Raw genomic sequence first — 23178 nt, 5'->3', positions numbered from 1 at the left:
TTTCTTTTTCTTCTCTCTGCACTCCTTATCCTTTTTGTCCTCTCTTTTTGCTGAGAATTGTAGTTTTCTGGAAGAGACAGCTGGAGGACTATGCCCCACTGATTCCTTACCCACAATCCAATCTGCCCACAGACCACTGAACTCTCATTCTCTGTCTGCATGATGAAATTATGAAGTGAAAATGCTTTTTGCTTGGTAAGTTTTGATGATATGCTTGACCAACATAAAATAATGAAGGATATTTATTCATCTTTTTTTTTTTTAAATAAATCCACAACTAAAGCAGAGGGGGCTCTAATACTGTGTCTACACCGGACGCGAGCGGTGCAACGCAAGCGTTAAAAGACAATAGAACTTATTATAAGTAAGCAATAAGGTACAAGAGGCTGTGCTGTATCGTGAATAAGTCACAGCTGAAAGGCGTTGTTAGGCAGAGTGCCTGCAACCCCTTCAGCCGTGACTTATTTACGATATAGCACTAGCCTCGAGTACCTTATTGCTTTTATAAAATGGTTACCACATGATACAAATATTAAAGCCAAAAATATGTATCAATGTAACTTTCATGATGTAAACTTTCAATAAAAGCCTTCCTTGCACCAGAAAAAAATAGTCTCTGACCACGAACAGCAACAGAAGTTACATTATTACGCCATTAGATGGCGGCAAAGACTGAGTGTGTCAGTCAGTAGCGAAGACTTTTACATTGAAAAGACTAAATTGTTGTGAACACGGAACAAGACACAACTGACAAATGCTTTGACTAGCATTGTCAGTCACGGTAAAACCCTTTAACTGCTAAAAGGACAAGATAATACATTGGACATTTAAACAGATTTTTTTTTTATTAACATAGGAATGACCTGAAGGAAAATGCTAAATCTGAATGCATGTAATAAACCCTCTCACTCGTCTCTTTCTCACAATACTCTTCTACATAATACAGTAAGCGTTCTATTTCTACTTCTATATACTTCTATTTCTGAAATCTATCAGAAATAGAAGTATATAGACTTCTATATACTTCTATTTCTGAAGTAGTCAAAGTGCTTTGCAATGATCAGTTTGTCGCATCTGGTGTAGACATGGTGTAACTCTGACGCTTCCACTAGTGTTTTGCATTTTCGATATATCAGACATATCAGTAAGAGTGAATGTGTTCATATTTTAAAACAAAATATTATTTGCATGTAGTTTAAATTGATTACTTCACAACTGCAGTTAAACCTAGAACTAATTTTACCATTTAAAAGTAAAATACCATTTAAACTGTAAAATAAGTTTGGGAGCCCCGTGGCCTTTTTGCCAGAAGGTGCCCCGCCAAGCGCTAATGTGAAACTCTACATATGCCAGGGACTCACTGCGCCTCAAAAACTTGACAGGAAAACTGACAATTGCAAAATAAAACCACTACTTTAATGAAAAAACGGTAAATGTTTCGGCCGCATGTGACCTTTCTCAATAGGTGTGTTTGACTTTATGCAGTGCTGCGCAGACTGATCATGCATGCCGGTTAGAAATTTTTTCTGACTTGATACAGCGCAGACGTCACGTCACTGTGATGTATGGCATCAAAGTGCCGTGAGAGTGATTCAAGAGCAGACATTTGACTCAGCTGACACAGCTTCTACAGAGCTACAGAGTGTTCCACAATTGGCCGGATTCACCGATGACAACGATGACGTAGGGCTGGACGATTATGGCCTAAAATCAAAACCTCGATTAATTGAACATTTTACCTCGATTACGATTAATGAACGATTATTTTATTTCTGATTTTTTTTTTTTTTTTTTTTTTTTGCCCTCATAGTTCACTGACAAGGTTTGTACTGTAAATAGCCTATGATTGACTATTAAGGTGGGATATTTTTTTCCTGTTGAAAGAGTGATCTGACATCATAGCTCACTATCAGCAGTTATTTTATCTATGGTTTGTAACATTTCTTACAGGTTTCTGCTCGTTGTAAATCAGATAAAGATAAATTAGCACAGTAAGTTACCAGTAGTGATTGCGTGTGTGAATTAGTCGTCTCTCTATTAATTGTGAAGCTGTGGGTTGTAAATAGTTCCTTCAAAAGTAGAAAAAATAGATGCTATAACTTTTGAGTTTCTAAGCTATTTTAGTGATAAATCACAGGACAGCGCTGACAACAAGTTTCTGCGTTCCTCTGTGTGCGCGCGATCTTCACGTTTTGCGCAGCTGTTTGTATGAGTGTTCATGCAACATGCAGCTGCGCGAGCGCGGCATAGATATATGTATGTATCTATGCGAGCGCGGTAGCTCGATATAATAATACACATCCTATGTGTTGAACCGGCGTTCGCCTCCGTGTTTTGCTTTTATGCCACTGACTGGACTGGGCGGAGTCACGTGGCTACACACGCAGTTATGTTTTTAAGGGGGAAGTATTAACAGGATTAAAAAACCGAAATAACTGACATGGGAAAATTACGTCGGTTAGAGGTTCTGAATTTCGGTTTCGATTACTTTTCGATTAATCGTCCAGCCCTACGATGACGTGTGTTTCGTGTTTATTCTGACACCTTCAGTTCCACTAATGCTCACAAATCCATGTTTTTTTTATAACAGTAAAAACTTGTTTCATGTAACTATAATGTTATATTGTGTCATGTTTATCAAAATAACGCTGATAAAAATATATAGACCCACTTTATTGATATTTAAATTGTATAGGCTTATTTGTGCTGTATTCAGCAGTACATTAAAAGTGTTTCTGTTGCTTCATGAAAACATCTGAAATGTCTGTGTATTTGACAAACATTGCATCTAATCCATTTCGTCTGTGATAAAGTAATCAGTACGTGAACATCACTGCGGGAAGCAGAAAGTGTCCGACTTGACGGCTCCCTTTTTAATTCCACCCCTGAATGCCGGCGGGAGCTCCGCATGAAGTCGCACACAATTAATGACTAATAAACAATACTCAGTGCAGGAGTCATCTTAATATAAGAAGTCATATGGTTACATTGATCACATGATAAAATAACATGACAAACCAAACCGATATATACCAACAGAACAACATATATAATACATGAAATAAGCTCGCAATTTCATGGGTTATTTCAAACGATTTCATGGGTTGTTTCAAGGTAAAAAGTAGTTGGCCATGATGACTGGGAGCCACTTATTAAGGAGTTTCAAATTTCTTTGAGAAAGTCATTCCTTCCTGTATAATTAAATCCTCATTGTTGGGTATGACGCAAAAGTAAGGCAATCATGTACCAAGGGGTTTTAATGAAGACTTGTTTCCTTGAATTAAGGTCATGCTAATTAACCAGGGACTTATAGGGACCGGCAAAATATAGCTAGGCTGGCTAATGGAGTGACTGGTGATGTTTTTTTTCATGATCACATGCTATGATCCCCTAAACATACTACTTCTGTCTGGCTTTGAAGATGAGTAGGCCTTCAGGAATCATTGAAAGTCTCTGTAGAAAATGCATGAAGACAGTTAGGACCATGTTATTCATAGGCTGAATCCCAAATGGCACCCTAAACCCTCAAGGTCTTCCTCTGAGTCTGCGCTTTTGTGACTTAATGCCGCTTTGACTGCCGGGTAAAGTCCTCTGCGTAGCTCGCGAACTTGCGGGCTCAGCTGAAGTGCGCATCGAGGGCGCAAAGGGACGAAACCTAAAATGATGAATGGGACACCCTACGGTCTCGTGGACTTAACAGACATGCGCACATGGCAGCCATTTTAAGTCCACAAGACAGAAAGTGCATAGAAGTGTGCCATTTGGGATTCAGCCATAGTTTTCACATGATGTTACACCCTTATGCCCTACTGGAGGGCAAAACAAGGCTTTCCTCCATTGCCCATCAGTCATTTTTACTAAGTTTGTGCTAAGTACTAATGTAGTAAGACGATGGTATTAAAAGACCAAATTCACTATACACCTTATTGATGATGCATACTATCTACAGATAGTATGCATCATCAATCTAATCTGCTCGCCTGTATAGTAACGTTTATACTGAATTTGATCTTTTAATACCACTGTTTTAGTACATTTAAGGCACTTTCAGTGTTTTTCACATGAAGCGTTTTAGAATGTCCCGCTGTTTTTAGTTTTTGAAACACTGCAGCAGGTGCTGTATATGGGTCACAAGTGCCCAAAACGTGCATTTTGTTCACATGTTTTTAATTTTCTTCTTTTGAGATGGAAAATTGACAGGACTGTAAGGTAGTTCTATGCATGTTTTGCCTTCCAGGCCTCCATTTCAGTCAGGTGACTGAAAACTATGAATTGCTAAAAATAAATAACTAAAAAAGACTTAAAGGTGTCTTCACACAGGGATGATTATTAGAAACATATTTGAGCCCTGAGCATTTCAAAAATAGCTTTAGTAACACTTATTACATTATTGACTCTCTGATACTCTTCATAGAGCGCTGAAAATCCCTGCAATGCACCAAGTGGAAGATGTACCTCTGCCTCTCACTCGTTTCTTATGATGTTTTCAACCCACTTTAATAATGGAATTTGAGGCTTAGACTCATATGAGACATTTAATGAGAAATTCTTTTGGAAGAGATTTAATTTTCTTCATAGGGAATTGATTGGATGGTGAGAAGAAGTGCTCTACAAATTATTTCATTTTAATAAAAGTTTACCAAGACAAACATTTTTCAAATTTATTAATTCATTCGTTTTTAAAAGGCCAATTTAATTACTATATCATTCAAATATTACATTATATCACATTCACATGGCATTGTTAATATTCTGCTACTTAATTTGTAATGGCGTGTGAAAGACATTTTCCCTGTCTATGTCGATGATTGTTTGTCTACATACAGTACAGCTGTGGGACAGGACTGGGGGCTGTTGCTTCAGTGTTTTGGGATGCTTGCCATCATTGCTTCTTTTGTTTGTGATGTCGTATCCAGGTGATTTGTATGTTGTATGCTGGTTGTTATTAGACTATGGTGCAATGGGAATGGAAAACCTGAACCTTCAGGATCTACAGAGAGTAGATTTCTATGAGGAGATACTCTGGAGCAACTTATATTCAGCGAGTTGAGCCAAAGTCCCTTTAAGGCAAGTCAATTTACTCACCGACCATCTTGGAAATGTCCACAGAGCTATTTTCTAGGCAATAAGCATACAAGTACAGCTCCTGTCTGTCAGATTGTACTGCTTAGATACATAAATTTTAATGTAACACAGCACCTTGTTACTGTCTTTCAAATAGTTTGCATATAATTTGTCATTATCAGCATAATCATACAGAAACTCAGATGACAAGCTCATATAGCAACTAAACTTTGCTCAGATGCTCCCCGAGGAAACTTTGTGATGTCTATTTGTATGAAGACAACTATTATTTTCTCTCAAGATTGTGGTAATTGTGGTACTGGAGGCAGCTGGGGGCTAAACACTCGATGAAACGGTACTGAAGGGTTACGCTCATCCACATTGGGCTCGTTGTTGGTGGGTTTTTTTCAGCTGGATGCTGAATAACATTACGTAACCTGTTCTGACGTGGCAGCACTGAAAGAGGCCGAAGCATGCTGACTTTGTTTTCCCCTGTCATTGCAGATCTCGTCATTAGAGTGGCAAAGGATAAATTCGGAGCCATACAATCCGAGTACCAGAAGGTAAGTGCATGTGACTGTGCCTACCTGAACCTCCATGTGATTACATGCTCCGCCACCGCAGTTAAGTTGTGGGGACATTGTCTCAATGCATCTATCTTGAAACAATATTATAATTGAGTATGAAAGCCAAGGAGCGAGCCTTGTCCTATTATGTGCTTATTCTGGAAGAGCTGTTAATTGCTCTTGGCATTATAGCCTGTAGTGAATAGAGGAAGAAACTATTTGTTGCTTTTTAATAAAGAAAATGAGTTTAATTAAACAACAACTCTTGCTTTGAAGTTTCAGCATCCTACTCCTGGGAACAAACAAACATATGGGGCAAAACTTAATGAATCAGTTTCACCAACATTTCTTGTGTTGTTGAGAGGAAATGTGAGCTCAGAGATACACAGCCCGATCAGAGTGCTACAATTTACCACATTTATTTCTCAGCAAACAGCCTATATTATATTATATTATATTATATTATATTATATTATATTATATTATATTATATTATATTATATTATATTATATTATATTATATTATATTATATATATTATATTATATTATATTATATTATATTATATTATAATGGCTATCATTCAAAAGTTTGTGGTCAGTAAACCTACGTTCACACTGCGAGCCTTAATGCTCAATTCCGATTTTTGCTCAGATCTCATACAAACGGGGTTGCCAGGTTTTTTACCACAAAACCCACTCAATTGCTTATAAAAACTAGTCCAAAACTATCCCAATCATGTTCCGGGGGTTAAATATTGCGTTAGTGGTGCAAAACAACCTGCGGCAACAGTGAAAAAGTAACCCATTTCTGCGGGAAAATCGCGGACTTGGTAAAACACACAGCGCGTTGTCATACGGAAGTAAACACAAACGGCATTTAAAGGGATAGTTCACCCAAAAATGAAAATTTGATGTTTATCTGCTTACCCCCAGAGCATCCAAGATGTAGGTGTCTTTGTTTCTTCAGTAGAACACAACTGATGATTTTTAACTCCAACTGCTGCCGTCTGTCAGTGGTATAATGCAAGTCAGCGGGAACTTGGACTATAAGAGTAAATAAAACACGACAGACAAATCCAAATTAAACCCTGCGGCTCATGACGACACACTGATGTCTTAAGACACGAAACGATCGGTTTGTGCGAGAAACCGAACAGTATTTATATCATATTTCGATTCGTGAGGTCTGATCGCGCTCTGACGAATCGAGTGATGAATGCCGTTGGACATAGTGGTGTATTAGAGGTAAAATATGATATAAATACTGTTCGGTTTCTCGCACAAACCGATCGTTTCGTGTCTTAAGACATCAGTGTGTCGTCATGAGCCGCAAGGTTTAATTTGGATTTGTCTGTTGTGTTTTATTTACTCTTATAGTCCAAGTTCCCGCTGACTTGCATTATACCACTGACAGACGGCAGCGGTTGGAGTTAAAAATAATCAGTTGTGTTCTACTGAAGAAACAAAGACACCTACATTTTGGATGCTCTGGGGGTAAGCAGATAAACATCAAATTTTCATTTTTGGGTGAACTATCCCTTTAAGTAAGTGATTGCGTGTTTATTTATAGTGTGATCTGCCACTGAAGCCAGTGAAATTATGTGCTGGCAATATGAAAAATAAAGACAATGAGGTGACAAAAGAGAGCAGAGCTTTTTTTACGAGCCCTCATGTTTTGCATATAGAGCTGTCTTGTAATACTTACGAGTTCTGACACATCACTGTCCTTCTACTGACTACCTTTCCCAAGTGTCTTGATAACGTTGGGTATGTAAAATCTTTGAATAGACACCCATGAGCGCAGAATCGTGACAAATGTTGATCTCGAGTGACGTAAAAATCCCATGAATTCCGATATGACTGTTCACACTGCAGTCGTGTTACAAAACATCTGACCTGTATCGGATTTAGTACCACATATGGAAGTGGCACAAATCGGAATTGAAAAGATCAGATTCCATGTGGTTTGTACTGTTCACACTGTCATGGGAGTCACGTGGGCAAAAAAAATCCGATTTGGGACACATTTACCTGCAGTGTGAATGTAGCCTACTTATATTTAGCAAGGACACATTAAATTGGTCGCAAATGACATTAAAGACTTTTACATTGTTCCAAAAATTTCAATTTCATATAAATGCTGTTCACAACTGTTTTCAACATTGATAATAATAATAAATGTTTCTTGAGCACCAAATCATCATATTAGAATGATTTCTGAAGGATCATGTGACACTGAAGAATGTGAATGAAGATGTAAATCACAGGGTTATTAATTTTATTCAAGGGTAATCACTTAAGATTAATGATTAATTTAAGCTTAATTTAAATGAGCATGTCTTTAACAAAGTATTTGGTCAAAATGGTCAAACATCAGCCAATTAATCTATAATCATACTCATGCTTCACTTTTCAGTTTTGTTCTGTTTTGCTCTTGTAACACTTAAGAATATGGAAATCTGGATATGGATGTGACTGTCTGCCAAATCTGATTCACTCAATCCCTGGGACTTTCAAAATGGGTCTGATTCCCATTACAGACGACAAGTGTTCTTCCTAGTTCTTAAGTGATTTTATTTGCCTTTTTGTTTGACTGTTTATTTCATTTGGCTTACCATCTGTTCTCTATTTTTTTTTTTCTATTTTTGCTGTTCTGCATGCCTCATCATCTGGCACCTCCCAGCCAGAAAACATTGTTCTGACGCTACAGGTAATGTGTGTGTCCTGCTAGTGGTGTCAAGGGACAAACCTGACCCAAGTCTCACCACCCTCATTCCTTAGTTCCACCTAACCCTTTCAGAACCCAGCCCTGCACTCATGCTGTTCACAAGTCTGTTTCAGTGTTACTTTCCAGTCTAATTTTGATTGTGATTGTGTCATACATTTGGAACGCAACATTAGGTAGATTAAAAAATTGCAATAGACAAAAGGTGCATCTCAATCAGCTCCCTAGCTCCTGAATCAGTATATCATGTACACATTTTCAGGCACTGGTAAGGACTGTAAGGACCCTGGTTCACTCTAAATGAGACATTGATGGTGACATGACAACAGGTTTGTTGTAAACAGCAGAACTGATATTATGCTGGCATTCATATTCTTAAAGGTGCTAAAGAGGATCTTTTCGTCGACTGAGAAACCAAAGACTGTTAGTGAGTTTTTGAAATGAGCGCATGCGTAAGAACAACCCCCCTCCTTCACAGCTCATTTCAAGGGAACGCCTCCCAAAACTCGTGCACGAGTATTGGAACATGAGTGTTTACCACTGGCATTCGCTGTGTCGTGTTTTTTGGATTCATTATGTCGGACTCACCGCAGGTAACTCATAATCTGCAGTTGTTACTCCTGTCTCCTGACAAAAACATTGCATGCGGCGCCTGTAGAGTGTGGAAAGTTACTGGAGCGCGCAGCCGCGCACGTCTCGCACAAAGAACGTAATGGCAGTGATTGACAAGTCAGAGGGCCAATCGTTTACGCGATGATCGCATAAACGATTGGCTGATGTTTTTAAGGCCCTACCTCGTGCACAGATGGGGCCCTATTTTAATGATCTTAAATGCAAAGTGTAAAGCGCACAGCGCAGGTGCACTCAGGGCGTGTCCAAATCCACTTTTGCTATTTTAACTACGGAAAAACGGTCCCATTTTGAAATGGGTTGTCCCTATTCTCTTAATGAGTAATGGACGTAACGTTCAATAAACCAATCAGAGTGTCATCTCCCATTCCCTTTAAGAGCGAGATGCGCTCGCGCCATGGCGGATTGCTATTTACATGTCAGAATTTGTTGGCGGAAAAGCTGAACGCTTTTCAAGCAAAGAAACCGATCTGCTCGTGCACGAAGTTAAAGCGCGCGAGCAGATCATCTACGGGACAAGCAGGAATCCACCAAAGCTTCCCGAGGTGAAGAAGGCGTGGGATGAATTATTACATCATAACATTTTTATATTTATGTAGCCTACACAATAATATTCTTTTACACTGTAATCCTTTTGTTTTTAATATTTGGCATGTTTGTGTGATGCGCATCCCTGTGTGTAATAAGCAAAGTCAACGCGCACTGTGGACACGCCCAGAGGCGCAGTTTCTACCAACGCGCTCTAACAAAAAAATATTGCGCCATTGACTTTAGACTTTAGACCAGGTTTGAGTTGGTCTATGGCACAGTCTATTTTCAGCTCCTTAAAATAGCAATGCGCCGGCAATGCGCCTGAACACACCTCTTTTTTAGACCAGCACGCCCATGGGCGCACTAACTGGTGCAAATGCATTTACTAATTTAAGGACATGGCGCTGAACGGGAAAACGCGAACGGCGCCGGACGCAAACTAGCAAACACACTTGCGCTGCGCCTTGCGTCGCATTGCGCCGGGTGTATTATAGGGCCCATGATGTATATTAATATTATTCCTTTCAGTGCACCTAATAAATAGTCTTTTATCAGTTAGTAAAGACAGTTTCAAGTAATATTGCAAAAATGTATAAAACAAAACATCCTCTTTAGCACCTTTTAATGTTTCAAGTGATAAATACATTGATTATTACATATACCTGCAACATTTCAGCCATAAATTAATTATAAATGTTTGCTAGATTATGTTCAGTACCTGTCCAATGATGTAAGATTATGGTGAAATATATTTAAATAATGGTTTGTTATTTTTCAATACGGCTATCGCGTGTAATTATGTGTAGTGAGTTGGCTCACGTGATTTATGTTTCGTGCTTCACAATTTCCACAAGGGAACACAGTGAGCATCGATGCATCGATTCTCAGTGCATAGTGGGACTTTTTAGGCAGTGAATGTTTCAGTGCACCAGAAGGATTTTGCGATTGAGACAGCCCTTCAAATGGCCGACTCCCTGATCACTGCCCTGACTACTGAACTAGGAAGCTGATTGAGATGCACCATTGGAGTAAATAGATTTCTTTAACATGCTGTAATGTTTAGACTTTTTTTAGGGCTTTTTCTATTTCTTATCAAGCAGACAGAGGATTCGGGAAGTTGGAGTAGGAGGAATTGTGACAACCAAATTAAAGGAAAACAAATTAGAGCAGTTTAATATTTCATTAAATAGTTAGTAAATGGAGATTAAATGGAGAGCAAATGATTTGTGAACAAAAATGTTTAATTTATACAAAAAGCACATTAGATTTTAAATATTTCTACTTCAAACTGTATTTAATGATTATGTAATTATTTATAAGTGTTAAATGTGATAATATATTTAACATTTGATGTGTTATTTATTTTATATTTAATATGTGTTAAATAGTTTTCTTAGTCTTTCCTTCTTTTGACCAGTTGTGTTTAGATTGAATTAAATGCCAGATACCATTTATTGTGTAGCCAAAATACCAAAAAAAGGGGAGAAAAGTATGCATGATCCCCAAATTTAAGACTTCTTAATATAATAAGGTTTTTTTTATACCATTTAAGATTTTTATGACCTTAAATTTCATAAAACTAAGAACCAGCAGGGACTTTTTTCATTCACACAAAAGCTCCTAAATACATTTTACAGTTTGCACACATCTCTGTTTATGCTCGCACTATCAAGCCCTGATACCTCCATAATTTGTTAAAGACAACTAATCTATAAAAAAGCAGCATATTAGAAATACTTTTTCCTTTAAGATGTTGCAAGCTGGATTTAATTTATCAACTGCCTAAGCACCACAGATCTGTTAATAACTGCTACACCTCAGCTCCAAATCAACATTACACACTTTTAATACAGTTTTAAAACAGGGAATATATTCACTGAATTTTTTTCTTGGACGTCCCGTATTAAAATCACAGGTATTAAATATCTCTTTCATCTCTGTAATTGGAATAAATAATGAAATAATAGATACACAGAAATGTCCTCTTCTGCTGTCTGCAATTTTTAGCTTAGCTATGACCCAGTGAGGAGTGTGGCTGCGATAACAGAGATGATGTCAGCCTTACATGAGCCAGTCTAAAGCTTAAACATGCTGATACTAGAGGAGCTCAGCGGAGGGTCAGTAAGACTTATAGTAGAATGGTCAATAACCTCATGCCTTATATGTTATGCTATATTTGAAGTCCCTTGATAGTCTTAGTTGCTAAGCTTTCCAACAGGACTTTCAGTTCTTACACACATAGGCATGAGGGGAAATGAGCTTTTAAAACCACTTTTAGAGAATTTTAAATATGGAAAGGCTCTACCCTTGAGGAGAAGCGAGGGTTCTTGGTGACAGACAAAGCCTCTGGTTTATTCAGTGGATTAAGCTTATCCACAGGCCAGCCTGAGGAGAGCCCTGCTCATTCAGAAGTGTCCATAATGCCATGGGACGTGTAAATGGATTCAGTGGAAGCATATGTATAAAATGTTGAACATTATTCCGTCATGTTACATATAGCATGGAAATTTTGCATGGTTTAATTTCCCTCATTTCAAAGGCCGTTTCCCTGAAAGTCTTTTGAGACAAGGATATTTGCTTTACTTGAAAAAGAAAAGTGCAGAGGCACTTCTTCTAGCAAACGTTTTGCTTGCCTTTTTTTAAAAATATGAACCGTGAAAATATTTTGTAGCTCATTAGATATGTCTTGATGTTCCTTTTAAAAAACGGTTTAACATAATAATTATAACATTATAATATAATAATAATAATGTCTGTATATGAAGTGCTCATTTAGTGTAATTGTAGTTCTAAAACATACACACATGGCACTCCATACTTCCTTTTACCAACGGTAGTGGATAAACTAATCCGAAACTTTAAACCTATATAACTTGGGATGGCTTCCTGGATGCAAATTAAGCCTTAAAGGATCAGTTCCCTTCAGAGTTAAAATTTCCTAATAATTTACTCACCCCCATGTCATCCAAGATGTTTATGTCTTTCTTTCTTCAGTTGAAAAGAAATTAAGGTCTTTGAGGAAAACATTCCAGGATTTTTTCCATATAGTGGACTTCAGTCTTGCACTGCTCTGCGATGCGCCACGCATTACGTAATCACGTTGGGAAAGTCACGCGTGACATAGGTGGAAGTACCATGGTAGGGTGAAAAACTCATATCGTTTTCTCCTCCAACTTCAAAATCATCCAACATCATTGTTTTACCTTTTTTTGTAAAGGGCATTTGACTTGATCTTTGGACATTCGCTTTGTAAACACTGGATCAGTACTTCCACCTATGTCACCTTTAGATGTGATGATCACAGAGCAGTGCAAGACAAGCATTTGTGGTTAAAACGTTTTTTGTTTTTTTTTAGAAAATGACGGATCATTTTGCTAAATAGGACCCTTATTTGTCAGCTGGGTTCATTTAGAGTGCTTTGAAGTTGCACTGAATCAAACTGCAATTTGGACCTTTAAACCATTGGTAGCTGTTGAAGTCCACTTTATGGAGAAAAATTCTGGAATGTTTTCCTCAAAAACCATTTTTTGTGACTGAAGAAAAAAAGACATAAACATCTTGGATGACATAGGATGAGTAAATGATCAGGAAAATTTCATTCTGAAGGGAACTAATCCTTTAACTGAGATTTATTTTCCTGGAATTCATTGTGGACCAGGCTTACATTGAGGAAATCATTTCAACTCATAACTCAATTTGTTTGCAATTATTGAACATTTAAGATACTCTAATCTATGTAACTTTGTGTTGTGTTCAGGTGATTTATTATGAGATTGGATTTGTGGTGTGTGCGGCACTGGGCCTGCTGTTCACCGTGCTGCTGCCGCTGGTGGGGCTTCTCTTTTGTTTGTGCCGCTGCTGTGATAACTGTGGAGGAGAGATGCACCAGAGACAGAGGAAGAACGCAGACTGCCTTAGAGGACTGCTGACCACACTGTTACTCACATCCACCTTCATTATCACGTAAGTTTTTTTGCGCTTGTCTGAATGTGCATGTGTGCTTGTATGTGTAAACTTCCAAAACCTATTATGATGCCTACATAGGCAGTGTTTTCAGGTATCATATGCACAAAGATGCAAAGGATGTACCAAAAGAAGATTCCTTCTTTTGAGCAGATTCGAATCCAAGGCATCACATATTCTTGGCGGAATGCTTTCAACGAGCTAAAGAAAAACAAAACAAAAAATACATTTAAGATGGTAAATAAAATGAGATGTGCTGATTGTAAATATAATTAATTCAATGCCAACAATATTAAAGGCGCTCTAAGCGATTTGACGCGTTTTTAGGCCCAATTTTTTTTTGTCACATACCGCAAACATCTCCTCACTATGCGCTAGCTGCCTGTCCCCTGAACACACTGTAAAAAAACACGGTCTCTGTAGTCGCCACAAGCTCCGAAAACTGCAATAAAAACAAACTGGTGCAGCCTGGACCACTTAACATAATAAACATGCTCCAGCCAATAACCGACAAGCAGCGTCAATACGCAAGCTACTTACATTTTAAATGCGCGTTCATGACTGTTTCAGGAAGCACGGAGGGGAGGGCCAGGAGGAGTAGGAGGGAGGGTCTAGCTAGCCTCTGTTTTGTTTGACAACACTTCGAACGTCAACAGGAAGTTACTCCGCTCAGAATCGCTTAGAGCGCCTTTAATATACAAAACCAATTCCAAAAAAGTTGGGACACTGTACAAATTGTGAATAAAAACAGAATGCAATGATGTGGAAGTTTCCAATTTCAATATTTTATTCAGAATACAACATAGATGACATATCAAATGTTTAAACTGAGAAAATGTATCATTTTAAGGGAAAAATAAGTTGATTTTAAATTTCATGGCATCAACAGATCTCAAAAAAGTTGGGACAAGGCCATGTTTACCACTGTGTGGCATCCCCTCTTCTTTTTATAACGTCTGGGGACTGAGGAGACAAGTTGCTCAAGTTTAGGAATAGGAATGTTGTCCCATTCTTGTCTAATACAGGCTTCTAGTTGCTCAACTGTCTTAGGTCTTCTTTGTCGCATCTTCCTCTTTATGATGCGCCAAATGTTTTCTATGGGTAAAAGATCTGGACTGCAGGCTGGCCATTTCAGTACCCGGATCCTTCTTCTACGCAGCCATGATGTTGTAATTGATGCAGTATGTGGTCTGGCATTGTCATGTGGTCTTCCCTGAAAGAGACGACGTCTGGATGGGAGCATATGTTGTTCTAGAACTTGGATATACCTTTCAGCATTGATGGTGCCTTTCCAGATGTGTAAGCTGCCCATGCCACATGCACTCATGCAACCCCATACCATCAGAGATGCAGGCTTCTGAACTGAGCGCTGATAACAACTTGGGTTGTCCTTGTCCTCTTTAGTCCAGATGACATGGCGTCCCAGTTTTCCAAAAAGAACTTCAAATGTTGATTCGTCTGACCACAGAACAGTTTTCCACTTTGCCACAGTCCATTTTAAATGAGCCTTGGCCCAGAGAAAACGTCTGAGCTTCTGGATCATGTTTAGATATGGCTTCTTTTTTAACCTATAGAGTTTTAGTTAGCAACGGCAAATGATGAAGATCACGGGCATCCATTATGGGTTGCCGGCCTTGACCCTTACGCACAGAGATTGTTCCAGATTCTCTGAATCTTTGGATGATATTATGCACTGTAGATGATGATAACTTCAAACTCTTTGCAATTTTTCTCTAAGAAACTCCTTTCTGATATTCCTCCACTATTTTTCGTCGCAGCATTGGGGGAATTGGTGATCCTCTGCCCATCTTGACTTCTGAGAGACACTGCCACTCTGAGAGGCTTTTTTTTATCCCCAATCATGTTGCCATTTGACCTAATAAGTTGCAAATTGGTCCTCCAGCTGTTCCTTATATGTACATTTAACTTTTCCGGCCTCTTATTGCTACCTGTCCCAACTTTTTTGGAATGTGTAGCTCTCATGAAATCCAAAATGAGCCAATATTTGACATGACATTTCAAAATGTCTCACTTTCAACATTTAATATTTTATCTATATTCTATTGTGAATAAAATATAAGTTTATGAGATTTGTAAATTATTGCATTCCTTTTTTATTCACAATTTGTACAGTGTCCCAACTTTTTTGGAATCGGGTTTGTATATATATTAGGATACAGATACTTTGATCTCCCGAGATATGGACAGTACACACACTTACAGAAATGTAAAAGCTTCCTTCCTTCCTGTCCTTCCTTCACATTTGTTCCTTCTCCCACACTTCAGTCTCTTCACCCATTCTTCCCTCCACTCAATTAACTCGGGATGATTATATGAATCATCTACCATATCTGCTACATTATGTTGTACCCATTGTTACTGCAAATATGCGTCAGGTTAGTAACAGACTAAAGTCCGTTACTAGTTTTGAGTGGAGCATTGGGGCACGCCAGCTGAGATTTTAGATAGTAATCACTTAGATTGTGAAGGCTAATGAAGGGAATTTCCGTTTAGGGCAACAGAATGTTGACCAACCAACCTAAATAGGGTGAGCCTTACCTGTGTTTAATGTAATGAAACTCTAGATAAGTCTACATGGGAAACCATGGCATGACCATACCAAAACTACTATTAAAGAAAGTATTGGTCGGCTTATATCTGAAGTAGTGTCATAGCCTTTGACTAGAAATAATGTTATTTTATTTAGGTGTAAACAGATCAATGGGGACTAAATAAAATACATTTAGAGAGAGCAAGCATGGGAGCGGCCCTCTAAATAGTATAGTCAATAACCTCTGTCTAAATGACCAAGACTGAGGAGTTTGTGACCGTGGGTCAGTGTAAAAATAAACGGCCGGCGCGAGGACCCTGTGCGAGACCCTTGTGTCTATATAAATTATCATATAAATGGTCAATCAAAGACCTCAACATGGATACATTTGAGCTTGCAGTTAATCTCCCTGTCCTAAAATCGCCATGTTCCCAAAGACATACTGTAGACAAGTGTACACTTCAGGAAGAAATACAGCAGGATCGCACAATAGCAGAAACTCCAGGATAGCAACGGCAAACTGAATAGAGTGTTTGATGTGCCTCTGCTTTATGGATTCAGCTGGCTGGCTCTTTATTAAAGATTCCATAGCACATGCCTGGCTGCCTGGAGATGGGCATGTCTCCTCATGCAAAAACCTCCTAGGATTTCAACCTTCATGATTCTGATCAAGCCATAAAAGGGGCTACTTTACACACTGCTCTCTTCGGTGTCAATCTTGTTTAAAAGTAAGACAGGCGCCACCCAGTCTCTTGGTATGAAGATCATTCTGAAAATCATTCAAATATTATGTGATCATCCTGTGAGGATTCTCACAGAGAGATTATGGAAATGTTCTTGAGTTTGAAGGATATCCAGGGGTGGTGGTCACATTGTTATGAGTAATGTTTTTCTTAGTAACAGGGTGAAACATGGAGTTTTCTTGAACCGTGTTGTCATTTACCTTTTCCATAATTTGAAATTTTATTGTAATTGTTTGAACTTGGGCCACTTTTCTGAGCTCTGCTGTTTTCTCTTGAAACATTGGGCATAATGTAGGCTTGATGAATAATTAAAGAAGTGACCCAATTATGACAAGAAAATTCCTCATTAGTGGCATCTCACTTTTAAGGGAAAAATAGCATTTCTTAGGGACACTGTCAACACAGTCATGAACATAATGGTGTGATGGTCAGGCAAAATAACAGCTTGAGGCATGTATTACTTGCATTTTTGGTTATCTATTTGTTGCATGCTTAACGTGCATGATTCAGATGGCTGCTAGTGAAAGATAATTTGATTTCATTTGTGAGACTAATTAGTAAAGCTGATATGATTTTTTTCATGTTTCTGAAAGAAGTTTCTCATGCTCACCAAGGCTGCATTTTTTAACCAAAATACAGTAAAACAGTAATATTGAGAAATATTATTGCAGTTTAAAATAACTCTTTTTCTTATTATTATTTGAATATATTTTGAAAATAAAATGTAATGTATTTCTGTGATGGCAAAGAAGAATTTTCAGCATCATTACCCCAGTCTTTAGTGTCCCATGATCCTTCAGAAATCATTCCAATATGCTGATTTGCTGCTCAAGAAACATTTCTCGTTATTGTCAATGTTGAAAACATATATTTCATATTTTCTGTCTTACTATGTATAAGTTGCCATGTGCCATTGAGCTAAAAATAGATGCAATTGCCATTATTTACAAATGACCGCTCACATAAATTTGTGTCCTCATTCTGAGGAAGGCTGCCCTTTAAAACAAAATAATACACTTTGACGCTTTTGCATGCCATTTTTATTATAGATTTATTTAATTCTGTATGTGCATTGATATTTAAACAGTCCTAATTCAAAGCAATAGTTTAACAGAACATGGATTTAAAATTTTGCATTGACATGGATATTAGCAAATTCATTCATTAAAATAAATAATATTTAACTGTGGTCCTAAATGTAAAGTCGCACACACATATGTACAGAGAGGAAAATTTCATTGCTCATAGCTTGTTTTTTAAAGCCTAGGAGAACTTTTTTCCCTCAAATGTTTCTCTTAAATTCCTTAGGGGAATTAAAAATAGACACAAATGAGAATTGTTGATGTAAAGAAAGAGCTCTAAGGCTCAGATAATTGTTCTTTGGAACTATTTGTTGAGAAATATTTGATTTTGACATTGAAATCTCTTGGTTTTAAAGGCACGGTTGGAAACATTGTTTAGATATCTTCTTTAGAGTTTCAGAAGACATGTATAAGCTTACTGCAGGACAATCTCAGGAAAATCTAAAGCAAAAGTCTCCATTTGCTCTCAGTTTAACATCATTGCTATCTAACTATTGAGATATTACAATTATTTTTCATTCCTGTGGCACTCTATATGTGAGGGACTCGCTCAGCTGACTGTTTCTTAGCTGCGATTGGATGTAAGAGCAGAAACCCGGCTGCTACTCAGAAGGAGTGTTATGCTCAGGGCACTGAAGGTCAACGGGGGCCACTGCTCCTCTGCCAACCCCAGGGCTCAGCTTGCAGAGACGGCCTGTCAAACTCAATACAGTAGACCATATGAACCCGCATGACATCTATAGTGCAGCTGGACTGTGCAATGCTCACACATTCATTCATTAAATCACCCCCGTTTAATCATAGAAAAGCTGCATTTACACAGTATTTGTGCTATTAACTGTCAGTTTAGCTGTTTTCAGTTCGTCATCCTTGAAATATTATGATGCATGGATATATCTTGATTCAGTCTTGGTAATTAATCATTGTAGGCACATAGGTGCCACATACAGTAAGTGCTTGTGTTTTTACATTTTTGTTTAGCTTGTGTATGAGTAGAGACGGTTAGCATGAGCGTCCAGCTTTCTAGCCTTAATTAGACTCTACAGATTGCAGCAAATGCATTTCCACAGATCTCACGTCAGTCCTCTATAACGTTTTTCACCCATCTGATTTAGTGAAGTGAATTAATAAAGTAGAAAAATGCTAAATAGAAGCATTTTCAGTAGTGGTTTGTATTACCTCACTGTATGTAACACACTACTGTTCAAGAGTTTGGGGCCAGTAAGATTTTTTTTATTATTTTTGAAAGAAGACGCTTATGCTCACAATTTATCTGATCAAAAATACAATAACAACAGTAATATTGTCACAGACGGTTGCAATAAAGGTGAGGAAAGGATCTAGGTGCAGCAGTAGACAGTCCTTTATTAAAACAAAGCACTAGAAACAAAACAAACTTGACTCTAAAACTGGATCAGAACAACTGAATATAACATGACGTTAACTGACAATCAACTGAAAGAAACACAGCTTAAATATACAAGCAAACTAATCAAGAAAATGAGGCATGCCTGATCAACCTAATCAAACAAAGATAAACCAAGGTAACGTCTCGGTTACATAGGTAACCCTCGTTCCCTGAAGGAGGGAACGGAGACGTACGTCGGACAGACCGACGAATAGGAATCTCGCCAGAGAGGCCAATCTACTTCGAGTGTAACTAAACGAGCCAATGCACATTGGCATGCAATCATATGCATCAGCTGCTTGCCCCGCAGCGCGGGTATATAATGAGCAGCAGGTGCGTTGCATCTTCAGGTTTTCGCTGAGGAGCCGAACCCAGCAGGCGGCAGCATCAGCAGGACAACGCCTGTGGCGACGGGACGTACGTCTCCGTTCCCTCCTTCAGGGAACGAGGGTTACCTATGTAACCGAGACGTTCCCATTCAGTCGGTCACGTTCGACGTACGTCGGACAGACCGACGAATAGGAATCCCTACCAAAGCGCCACAGGAGCTGCCCTCTTCCAGCGCTCTGTCGTGAGCCACCTGAACCCCCTTGCCTAAGGACGGTGGGACCAGGCTCACGCAGAGAGGGTCGATCACTGTTGTTCCCAAAACCCACTCAGTGCGACAATTGGATAACGCTGGGAAAGCGTAGCCTTACATGCGATAAGGAACGCTGCGGAAGCCATATCCTTCCCCGAAGGAGTTATATGGATAAGAACATATGGACTAACCTTGTAGGTTGTACAACATATGGAAGAACTGGGGTGACTCCACTCGGTGAGAGATGGGTCTCCCAGAGGGAAAGACACGGGCTTCGTTTAGGAGCAGCCGTGGAAAGCCATATGGGATCCCCGTAGGGTCACACATATGGAACCCAGCCTAGATCCGGTTCTCAAGGATCCAACGGAGTATAGGCCTGGCGCCAGACGCTCCGCCACGTCGGCTGCCGAGGGGTAACCGGAGGACTCAACAGGGTCTGCCCGAAGGGACTCTCTGGAGAATAGAACGCGCATGTAGCGCAGCAAGCCGACACTAAGCCGGGGCCTCTCCGTGCCTCTGACCTGAGGCGAGAACACGGGAGGAGACCGGCTCGACACGAAGGCTATAGTATCTAGCGAACGTGTTAGGTGTCGCCCAGCCCGCAGCTCTACAAATGTCTGTTAGCGAGGCGCCACAAGCCAGCGCCCAGGAGGATGCTACACCTCTCGTGGAGTGAGCATGCAACCTGAGCGGGCAGGGCACGCCCTGAGCTTGATAAGCCAGGGCGATGGCATCCACTATCCAGTGGGCCATCCTCTGCTTGGAGACAGCCTTTCCCTTCTGCTGGCCTCCGTAACAGACAAAGAGCTGGTCTGAGGTCCTGAAGCTTCGAGTTCTGTCTATGTACAGTCGTAAGGCGCGAACTGGACAGAGCAAAGCCAGGGCTGGGTCTGCCTCCTCCGAGGGCAGCGCTTGCAGGCTCACCACCTGATCCCTGAAGGGAGTGGTAGGAACCTTGGGCACATAGCCAGGCCGGGGTCTCAGTACCACGTGGCTGTCACCCGGCCCGAACTCTAGGCACGATTCGTCGACCGAAAAAGACTGCAGGTCCCCTACCCTCTTGATGGAGGCCAATGCCACCAGCAGCAAAGTCTTCATAGAGAGAATCTTTAAGTCTGCTGACAGCAAAGGCTCAAAGGGAGCAATCTGAAGTGCTCTTAGCACCAGAGCGAGGTCCCAAGAGGGTATGGAGGGGGGACGAGGAGGATTTAACCGTCTCGCCCCCCTAAGGAACCTGACGACCAGGTCGTGCTGACCAACAGTTTTGCCATCTATGTGGTCGTGGTAAGCGGATATGGCAGCAGTATGGACTTTGAGGGTGGAGGGGGACAGCCTACGCTCCAACCCTTGCTGCAAGAAGGAAAGCACGACTCCGATCGAGCATCTTCGGGGGTCTTCTCGGCGAGAAGAACACCACTCGACGAACAGGTTCCACTTCGAGGCGTAAGCACGTCTCGTAGACAGTGCACGTGCCGAAGTGATGGTGTTAAGTACCTCAGGGGGTAAGTCACCTAGAACCTCCGCGTCCCGTCCAGGGACCAGACATGGAGTTTCCAGAGGTCTGGACGCGGGTGCCAAAGAGTGCCCCGTCTCTGAGAGAGGAGGTCCTTCCTCAGAGGGATGGGCCAGGGAGGGGCTGTCGCGAGGAGTGAGAGTTCTGGGAACCAGGTCCGGTTGGGCCAGTAAGGCGCAACTAACAAGACCTGCTCCTCGTCCTCCCTGACTTTGCACAGGGGGTGTGCAAGTAGGCTCACTGGGGGAAACGCATATTTGCGCGGGCCCCGGGGCCAGCTGTGAGCCAGTGCATCTGTCCCGAGTGTCCCCTCGGTCAGAGAGTAAAACAACTGGCAGTGGGAGGTTTCTGGTGAGGCAAACAGGTCTACCTGAGCCTCTCCGAACTCTCTCCAGATCAGCTGAACCACCTGGGGGTGGAGTCGCCACTCTCCTGGCAGCGCAGCTCGTGATAGCTCGTCGGCCACACGGTTGAGCACACCGGGGACATGAATGGCGCGAAGCGACCTCAGATGCTTCCGACTCCAGAGGAGGAGATGGCGGGCGAGTTGCGACATGCGACGGGAGCGTAGACCACCTTGACGGTTGATGTACGCAACGGTCGCAGTGTTGTCCGTACGGACCAGTACATGCTTGCCCTGAAGCAGGCCTTTGAGGCGGCTCAGAGCAAGGCGTACTGCCAGCAACTCGAGGCAATTGATGTGCCAATGCAGATGGGGTCCCGTCCAAACCCCTGAGACTGCATGCCCGTTGTACGTGGCACCCCAGCCGGTGGCAGAAGCATCTGTGAAAACCACAGCATGCCGGGACACCTGTTCTAGGGGCACTCCTGCCCGAAGAAACAAAGGGTCCGACCACGGACTGAAGGTTAGGCGGCACTCCTGAGTGACTGGCACCCGGAACGTGCCGCGTTGCCACGCCCATCTCGGGACTCGGCCGTGAAGCCAGTGCTGAAGCGGTCTCATATGAAGCAGACCGAGCGGTGTTACAGCCGCTGCAGCCGCCATATGCCCCAGGAGCCTCTGAAAGAACTTCAGTGGGACCGCTGTCCTGCCGTTGAACGTATTCAGGCAGTTCAACACCGACTGAGCACGTTCCTCTGTGAGGCGTGCTATCTGTTCGACCGAATCCAACTCCATACCGAGAAAAGAGATCCTCTGCACTGGGGCGAGTTTGCTCTTTTCCCAGTTGACCTGAAGCCCCAACTGGCTGAGGTGACTGAGCACCAAGTCCCTGTGTTCGCACAACTGATCCCGAGACTGTGCTAGAATAAGCCAGTCGTCTAGATAGTTGAGAATGCGAACACCCCGTTCTCTCATGGGAACAAGGGCTCCCTCCACGACTTTCGTGAAGACGCGGGGAGACAGGGCCAGCCCGAAGGGTAGGACTCTGTACTGGTATGCTCGACCTTCGAACGCGAATCTCAGGAATGGCATGTGTCGCGGAAGGATCGAAACATGGAAGTACGCGTCCTTCAGGTCGATCGCTGCAAACCAATCTCGGGGACGGATGCACTCGAAAATGCGTTTCTGCGTGAGCATTTTGAACGGTAGCTTGTGGAGGCTCCGATTCAAAACTCGCAGGTCCAAGATCGGTCGTAACCCGCCGCTTTTCTTGGGTACAATGAAGTAGGGGCTGTAGAACCCTGACCTCAAATCGGCTGGAGGGACCGGCTCTATCGCGTCCTTCGCCAGTAGGACTGCGATCTCCGCACGCAAGACAGGGGCATCGGCATCTTTCACTGAAGTGAAGAGGATGCCCCTGAACTTGGGGGGACGCCGGGCGAACTGAATCGCATAGCCGAGCCTGATGGTCCGAAGGA

General features: G+C 41.2%; 1 protein-coding gene across 15 annotated transcripts in view; it reads left to right on the top strand.

Annotated features, from left to right (window-relative positions):
- Positions 1-23178, top strand: part of prom1a (prominin 1a) — a 99608-nt gene that overhangs the window by 42849 nt on the left and 33581 nt on the right. For 11 of the 15 annotated variants that reach the window (XR_007182822.1, XR_007182827.1, XR_007182823.1 and 8 more), the window contains exons 2-4: positions 5569-5627; positions 8315-8341; positions 13275-13480. Coding sequence is in view for 7 of the 15 variants with exons in the window: in XM_048177118.1 (XP_048033075.1) it covers positions 5569-5627; positions 8315-8341; positions 13275-13480 (292 nt within the window). In the remaining 8 variants the exon portion in view is untranslated. The remainder of the gene's footprint in view (positions 1-5568; positions 5628-8314; positions 8342-13274; positions 13481-23178) is intronic. The other 4 variants (XR_007182824.1, XR_007182825.1, XR_007182828.1 and 1 more) reach the window with 1 other exon arrangement.

The sequence above is a fragment of the Megalobrama amblycephala genome, linkage group LG23 (genome assembly GCF_018812025.1).
Source record: "Megalobrama amblycephala isolate DHTTF-2021 linkage group LG23, ASM1881202v1, whole genome shotgun sequence".
In the NCBI taxonomy this organism is placed as follows: domain Eukaryota; kingdom Metazoa; phylum Chordata; class Actinopteri; order Cypriniformes; family Xenocyprididae; genus Megalobrama; species Megalobrama amblycephala.
Note: the sequence above shows the minus strand (reverse complement) of the source record. Positions and strands in the feature narration are given on the sequence as shown.